This window comes from Mus caroli, unplaced genomic scaffold, assembly GCF_900094665.2.
Source record: "Mus caroli unplaced genomic scaffold, CAROLI_EIJ_v1.1 scaffold_14577_1, whole genome shotgun sequence".
Classification (NCBI taxonomy): Eukaryota; Metazoa; Chordata; class Mammalia; order Rodentia; family Muridae; genus Mus; species Mus caroli.
This window is the reverse complement of record NW_018391145.1, coordinates 2,395-11,027: the sequence shown is the minus strand read 5'-3', so window position 1 is coordinate 11,027 and position 8,633 is coordinate 2,395. Positions and strand designations below refer to the sequence as shown.

General features: G+C 36.9%; 1 protein-coding gene across 1 annotated transcript; it reads right to left on the bottom strand.

Moving 5' to 3' along the window:
• Positions 1-823: 823 nt before the first annotated feature.
• Positions 824-1,749, bottom strand: LOC110289035 (vomeronasal type-2 receptor 116-like). The gene has a single exon (XM_021155243.1). The coding sequence runs from the start codon at positions 1,736-1,738 to the stop codon at positions 824-826; it is 915 nt and encodes a 304-aa protein (XP_021010902.1). The 5' UTR covers positions 1,739-1,749.
• Between the last annotated feature and the right edge of the window lie 6,884 nt (positions 1,750-8,633).

Below are 8,633 nucleotides of genomic sequence, written 5' to 3'. Positions count from 1 at the left end.
AATACTACATAATATATGTGTAAATGTCTGAATTTAAAAGCGTGTTAGTGTAGTCAGCTAACTTTCAAAGAGCTGGACATGTAATACATTTTGTCAAATGATGAATATGGCCTCTAAGTGGATTGTTTTCTTTGAATAATATTTCACTTTGAGCAATAAAATACATTTCTAAATGAAACTTTGCAGTAAGATAGTATGCAAAACATAATGCCAGGAACTGGAAGGCTATTACATTATTAAACCTTTCATTTAAATTATGACAGGGTGTAGTTTTAAATATAAACAAATAAATCATTTTAAAGTAATGAAATGTGTTGACAGCTTTACATATACCATGTTGTTCATGTTCAAACCTGGTATGTGGAACATAAGATATATAATAATTTTAAACACTACTTATATGGAAATTAAGATTTTGTATGATTAATTAATGGACCTTAAGAAATTATATGCCAATATACTTTGCAAACTAAATGTTTTGCTATTTCAGGCTATAGGAAGAATACTCATGAAGTTCAATAAAATCAAAACAAGAAATGAAAAGGAAGATTTTCTATCAAGTAAGGATATACACATTTGAAATGATACAGGAATGGAGGCATGAGGACTTAGACTCAGAGATGCTGAATCACTAGAGCAATTGTGGTTTTCAAACATGGGAAGTAAATGGCTTTCATACTATAACACTATAATATAGTTGAATAAAGGAATAAAACATGATAAAATTGCATTCGTACTATAAGTGAATAACATATTTTAGAATGATATATGAATGATCCCTTTTAAGAAGTTGTTAACATAAAGCTAAATTTATTTTTATCAACTATATTTTAGGAGAATTTTTTCGTTTAGGATGTGTTTTCTTCTTTATATGATTAAAGGAATTCTTTTCTGGTCTTAACAAGATAATGTAACACTTGGGACCAAATATGAAGGCAAGGAGTGCTGTGCTGGAAGCCAAGATAGAGAATACTTCCATAGCCACCATGACCTTCCCTTTAGTGCTATGGTAGACAGGAAGAAAGGTGACCCAGACACAGAAGAACACCAGCATACTGAATGACAGAAATTTGGATTCATTGAATGTATCAGGCAAATTTCTAGACAAGAAGGCCATGGTATAACTCCCAAGGGCCAAGATACAGAGATATCCCAAGACAGAGTGGAAGGCGAGAGCTGAACCCTTGTTGCACAAAAGGATGATGTGTCCATGTTCAGTATGAGCATCTTGGTCAATGAATGGTGGAGAAGTTGTCATCCATATTCCACAAATAAGAAGCTGGATCAGGGTGCAGATAGGAATGATGTATCTTGGACCCCATGATATCACTAACCACCTTACCATTCTCCCTGGAAAACTGACCTTAAAGGCAAGGACTACAGTAATAGCTTTGGCCAACACAGTGGCAAGAGCCACAGTGAAAGCAACTGCAAAGGTGGTCTGCTGAAGGATGCAGGCAACTGTGTTTGGCTTACCAATGAAGTTCAAGGAACATAAGAAACAGAAGGTGAGTGTGATGAGCAAAATGTAACTCAGAGCTCGATTATTGGCCTTGACAATAGGTGTGTCTCTGTGTTTCACAAAGATGCCAATAACAAAGGCAGTGAAAGCAGATAAGCACAAAGCTATGCTGCCTAGTGCCATCCCCAAGGGGTCTTCATAGGCCAGAAAACTCACAGATTTTGGAAAGCAGTTGTCCTTCTCTATGTTTGCATAATGACTCTCTGGACACTTCATACACTGGTCTACATCTGGTCAGAAATATAGGTTTAAATTAGATCAGGAGTCCAGTCTATGGTGATTCTTTTTATTATGAATCATTTCTAACTATAGTGACTATCACAAAAGTCACTGTACTTTTTTTTTTCTCAGGAAGAAAGTGATTAGTACACTGGTATGTGTAATTCTAGATTTATAAACAGCACCTTTTTCCTAATATATTTCTTTCCATATTTATGTTGGCATATAAAAGGATTTAATGCAACCTTTCTTTAATTACTACCATCACACACTTTCCCTTCCATCAGTTTTTACTCACAGCTCCTCCTTGTGCTCTCTATACCTACCTTTTACATTTTAGTAGTCACTGATTAAATTCAGGAAAGCCAGTGTATGTAAAACTAGGAAAGTTTTCATTTTTTCCTTGTTTTGAAAGTTTTCATTTTTTTTTCAGATTACGCTTCAGATATGTGAATCCTAAATTTACTTTTCTCCCAAACATCCCTTGTGCTTTCAAATTCTGTTTATTCTCTGCTGGGGGGTTTGAAATAGATCCTATTACATAAGATACTGCTCAAAAATCACGCAGATAATATGTTTTCATAGCATTTAAAGCAAACATATTGTTTCATATAGATAGAATATTCTTGGAAATGCTCAAAAGTAGGGAGAGGAATTTTACAGAGCACACCTGCAGCAGGAATATGAGACATCAAGTGAGGAATGGGGTTGCCGTCCTATAGTCACAGTTCTGACCCAAAATTTTTTCCTGTCAGAAATAATTACAGGGATGGAAGTGGAGAAGAGCCTAAGAAATAGAAGGTCCAAATTGGGATCCTGCTCAAGGAGAGGTCACAATGCCCGAAACTATTACTGAGGCTATGGAGCACTCACAAAAATGGTCCTGTCATGACTGCCCTCCAAAAGACCCACTAAGCAGCTGAAAGTATCAGATGCAGGTATTTGCACCCAAACAGAAGCATTTACCCCTGCTGTTGAATTAGGGAGTGCTGAAATAAGCCGAGGAGAAGAGCAGACCTGTAGGAGGACCAGCAGCCTCAATTAAATAAGACCTCTGAGCTCTCTCAAACATTCGACCACCAAGTAGGCAGCATATACCAGCTGATATGAAGTCCCAACACAGATAGAGTAGAGGACTGTGGGGGTCTGTGTTTATTCAGAGATGATGTGCCTAACCCTCAAGAGACTTGAGTCCCCAGGGAGTTTAGAGGTCAGGTTGGGTTGGGGGTGGGAACAGCCACCTAACAACATGTGGGTGGGGAGGAGGTATGGGATGTGGAAATGTTGGAGGGTGGATGGGGGAATAAAATATGGAGTTAAAAATATAAATAAATTAATAAAAATGTGAGTGATTTAAAAGAAACAATTATAATACTATGCTCTTTTACTTTTAATTTTTTTATAAATGTTATTATTAACATAAAGTAGATGCTCCAAATTTTTAAAATTACAGTATGTTGGTATGGTAGTGTGAATGTGCTTGGCCCAGAAAGTGGCACTATTTTAAAGTATGGTCTTGTTAAAGAAGTATGACACTGTGGAAGTTGGCTTTGAGACCCTCATCCTAGATAACTGGAAGTTAGTCACTTTATAGAAGTTTTCACCTGAAAATGTAGACCTCTCAGATCCTTTTCTGCCATGGCTACCTGGATGCTGTCATTCTCCTGTCTTGAGGATAATAAGCTGAACCTCTGAAACTGTAAGCCAGTCCCAAATAAATGTCCTTATAAAATTTAACTTTGTCGAGGTGATTGTTTATAGCAGTAAAAACCTAAGACATAAGTTAGAACCTGTAGTCTGAAAGGGGCATCAGGAAATAAAATTAAGCCAAATGTTAGTTTCAAGGAGAAAAGGAGTTAAGAGAGTAGTTGATCTCTGTGTAAGATTTCATCCAACCAAACTATAGTTTCTATTTGGATTTGAAAAGGGAATACTTTGGAGATTTAATATGGAATGAACAACAATCCAGAAATAGTTGGCAAACTTGTGATCTGACATTTCTGTGGTAGACCTGACCACGTTTTTGGTTGGAAGAATGTGGATTTTGAGATTTTGGATTTGGCTGCTTGTGGACGTTGTACATTGTGGTGCGGAGCCTAGTGCGCACCACGATGTACAACGTCCACAAGCAGCATGAAGAACATTTTCATACAAGCATAGCAAGCTTAGAAAGGAAAAATAGGTAACATATGGTTAAAATAAAAATAAAGGGGCATCAGGAAATAAAATTAAGCCAAATGCTAGTTTCAAGGAGAAAAGGAGTTAAGAGAGTAGTTGATCTCTGTGTAAGATTTCATCCAACCAAACTATAGTTTCTATTTGGATTTGAAAAGGGAATACTGCTTGTGGACGTTGTACATCGTGGTGCGGAGCCTAGTGCGCACCACGATGTACAACGTCCACAAGCAGCATGAAGAACATTTTCATACAAGCATAGCAAGCTTAGAAAGGAAAAATAGGTAACATATGGTTAAAATAAAAATAAAGGGGCATCAGGAAATAAAATTAAGCCAAATGCTAGTTTCAAGGAGAAAAGGAGTTAAGAGAGTAGTTGATCTCTGTGTAAGATTTCATCCAACCAAACTATAGTTTCTATTTGGATTTGAAAAGGGAATACTTTGGAGATTTAATATGGAATGAACAACAATCCAGAAATAGTTGGCAAACTTGTGATCTAGATCTTGAGACTGGGAGACACAGGCTTTTGACAGGGATCATGGAAAACAGTGGCCATAAAAATCTTAGGCAAAGGCAGGGTGATACACTCCTTTAATCCCAGGAGACAAAGGAGAGCATATCCCTGAGTTTGAGGCCAGCCTGTGACAGAGCAAGTTCCAAGTAGAGAAAAGTTTAAATCCAGATGTACTTAATTTTACATCTCAGCCTTCTGGAGACAGAGCCATGCAGATTTTTGAGTTCAAGGTCAATTTACGGAGCAAGTCCAAGGAGAGCCAAGCTTAAGTATTCAGAGTGTTGTGAAACAAAAGCTGGTACTAGAATAAGGGGTGAGGGGACCTATTACAGCCCCCAAGGTAGCCAAACTCAGCAGCATTGACCATGTGGCTCTGGCTTATTAGTTAATAAGCAAAGAAGACTACTAGAACAATTGACACTGGTAATCTGGAGATAAGAAATTAGCAATGATTAATAAGAGATCATAATCTCTGAGGGAAAATCATCTGGGATTGTTTTCTAAGAGTAAAAGATGTTCTGTTCCAGAGATATCCAAGGTTGTATATCGAGCTGCATATGAACTTGATGTTAGAATCATGTAGGTGGTAGTGGATTTGAAAGTATGAAGGGTTCATGGAGTGTAGCTGTGACTTGGCATTGTGAGAAGCCAGGAAATGGCATTTTTGAAGGTAAAGCCTTAGTTATAGTTGATGGCCCAGGAGTAGAAGGATCAGGCAAAGAAGCAGAGACATAGCAACATGAGAAGAGACTATGAGAGGTTATTGGTGAAGTCTGGCTTCAGTGCAAGATCCCAGTGTACTGGAGATACCACTGGCATGGGATGATCACTAAAATGCAAAATTAGAGTTGAGTCAAACAGAAACTTGAGTGCTTTACAGAAGAAATAATGCAAGTCCTTTGGAGGATCCTAGAAGATCTTGTACAGATTCTAGGCATTGGAAGTGGAAGCAATAATGATGAAGCTGATTGGAAACCCCAAAATGTTCAAGATTCTAGAGCCATGGGAAATCTCTTGAGGAAAGCTGGTAGCAGGGATTGGAACCAGCCCAGAAGAAAGAAGTTTATTGCAGTCAACAAAGATGAAAAAGTAGTGGACATCTGAACACCTCATTGGCATCAGACATGGAGTTCCATAATTTGGAATTTGCCCAACTGGTTCATGTCTCGCTTTGGCAATTACATTGAAGACTTTGAATGAATTTCAGAAGGGACTTAGAACTTGGATTTTTAACATTGTTGAAACTGTTATAAAATATGTGAATGTTGTAATTTAGACAAAATGTACTCTTTCATAATGCTATGCTTAGGTATTGTCTGCATAGTCTCAAATCTTTAAACAACCATATGGGACCCAGGGAATAGAAAGACCTAGTTTGAAAATGCTTGGTATAGGAAGAGGCACTATTTGGTGTTGTGGCCTTCTTGTGGGCATGGGCTTTAAGAACCTTGTCTTATGTGTTAAGAAACCAGTCTCTTACTAGTAGCCTTCAGATGAAGATGTAGAATTCTCTGTTCCTCTACATCATGCCTGACTGAATAATTCCATGCTTCTACTTTGAAGATAATTGGCTGAACATCTGAACTGGTCAGCCAGGCTCAATTAAATGTTGTCATATAAGAGTAGTCTTTGTTATGGTGTTTTCTAACAGCAGTAAAACACTAAGACAGTGGATTACACAATATTTCTATATTTCCTAAAATATAATTGATAAACAAAGTGTCAATTTTCTTTCGTTAATAATAATGAATTGATATTTTAACATATAAAAGAGAGCAGTAACTTACTGTTCAACCTTCTATCAGCAATATTTTCAAAATTACACTGTTTAGCATTTCTTTGAGGTGCATAATGTTGTACAATATAGTTACTTAACAGACACTGGCCAGATTTGCCCTTAGTGCATGAATGACTTTTTATACATACACAGGATACATTCAAAAATTCACTTTTTATATTCGTGTGTGTGTGTGTTGTAATGATTTCACTTGGGTGAAATATTGATAGTAAAATTTATTGCTATTGAAAGTTTTTATTAAAAGATGAGAGTGTAGACCCTTTAAAACAATCAGAAGCATCCATATTGCTGTTTGAAAATTTGTGAATAATTGTGTTGTAATTTTGATGGTGATTGCATTGAATCTGGACATTGCTTTTGGTTAGATAGCCTTTTGCACTATGTTAATCCCACTGATCTATAACCAAGGAAGATGTTTCCATCTTCTTATATCCTCCTCAGTTTCTCTCTTCAGAGACCTGATTTTTGTGCCATGCAGAGTTTTCACTTACTTGGTTAGAGCTCCATGAAATTGATGTTATTTGTTTTTATTGTGAACAGTATTTTTTCAAAAACCACATGAAACTCAAGAAGAATGAAGACCAAAGTATGGATACTTCATCCCTTCTTTGAAGAGGAAAGAAATTAGCCCTGGAAGGAGTTACAGAGACAAAGTGTGGAGCAAAGAGTGACACTGTCCCACATGGGGTTTCATTCCATATACAGTTACCAAACCCAGACACTATTGTGGATGCCAAGAAGGGCATGCTGAAAGAAGCCTGATATGGCTGTCTCCTGAGAGGCCCTGCTAGAGCCTTATAAATACAGAGGTTTGTGTTCATAGTAAACTATTTGAGTGAGTGTAGGGTCCCACATTAGAGGAGTTAGATAAAGGACTGAAGGAGTTGAAGGGGTTTGTAACCCCATAGGAAGAACAACAATATGATCCACCAGACAATGCCCCCCCTCGAACTACTAGGGACTAAGCTATCAACAAAGGAGTACACCTGGCTCCAGCTACATCTGTAGCAGAGAATGGCCCTGTCATGCATCAATGGAAGGAGAGGTCTTTGGTCATATGAAGGCTCCATAGAGGCCCTAGTGTAGGGAAATCAAGGGTTAGGAGGTGAGTATGGGTGGGTGGGTGAAGGAACACCCTCATAGAAGCAGGGGGCATAAGGATGTGATAGGGTGTTTCTGGGAGGGAGGGAAACCATGAAAGGGGATAACATTTGAAATGTAAATAAAGAAAATATACAATAAAAAAAGAGCTGAAAAAGTATTCAAAAATATACAACACCCGTTCATGTTAAAAATATGTAGAGGTTAGTAATTCAAGGCCCTTACCTAAATATAATAAAAGCAATATACAGCAAACCACCAGCCAACCTCCAATTAAATGGAGAGGTACTTGAATGAATCCTCCTAAGTTAAGGGACCAGACAAGATGTCTATTCTCTCAATATCTATTCCATATAGTACTTGATTTCGAGATAGAGCAATAAGACAATAGTAGATCATGGGGACACATATTTGAAAAGAAATTGTCAAGGTATCACAATTTGTGGATGATATATTAGATTCCATAAGATACTACAAAAAAATCTACATGAGTCCTTCTCCAGCTAATAAACAACTTAAAGTGGCTGGCCAATTAATTAACTCAAATAAATTATTAACCTTTCTCTATACAATGGATAAGCAAGATGAGAAAAAATTTAAAAAAACAACACCCTTCACAGTAGGCAGAAATAGTATAAAATATCTTGACGTAACTCTTACAAAGTAAGGGGAATATCTGTATGACTATAACTTCAAGTCTTCCCTGAAAGCAATTGAGAAGACCTCAGAAAATGGAGAGCTCTCCCATGCTTTTAGATTTGTAGGATTTACATCGTAAATTTGGCTATCCTCCCAAAAGCAATCAACAGAGTCAATGTAATCTCCATCAAGATTCCAACACAATTCTTCACATGTAATGAAAGAGCAATTCTCAATTTCATATAGAAAAAGCAAAAAGCCCACCATAGCAATAACAATACATAAAATGAAAAGAACTTCAGGAGGAATTACCATCCTTAACCTTGTTCTGAACTACAGAGCAATAGTGTTAAAATCCACATTCTATTGGTTCATATGTAGACAGCTCTATTAATGGAATAGAACTGAAGACCCAAAAATAAGCCCACATATACATGAACACTATTTGACAAAGAAGCAAAAACATACAATCAAAAAAAAATAAAGAAAGAAAAGAAAAGAAAAAAAGAAAGAAAGAAAGCATATTCAAGAAATGGTGCTGGTTTAAGTAACAGTTTGTATTGAGAAATATGAAAATATATCTATGTTTATCACCTTTCAGAAAACTTTATTCCAAGTGGATCAAGGAACTCAGCATGAACCAAAGAATTCACAACAGAGGA

Bases quoted from the DNA above. Each gene is read 5' to 3' on its own strand.
- LOC110289035 (XM_021155243.1), bottom strand. From the start codon at position 1,738: ATGAAGTGTCCAGAGAGTCATTATGCAAACATAGAGAAGGACAACTGC.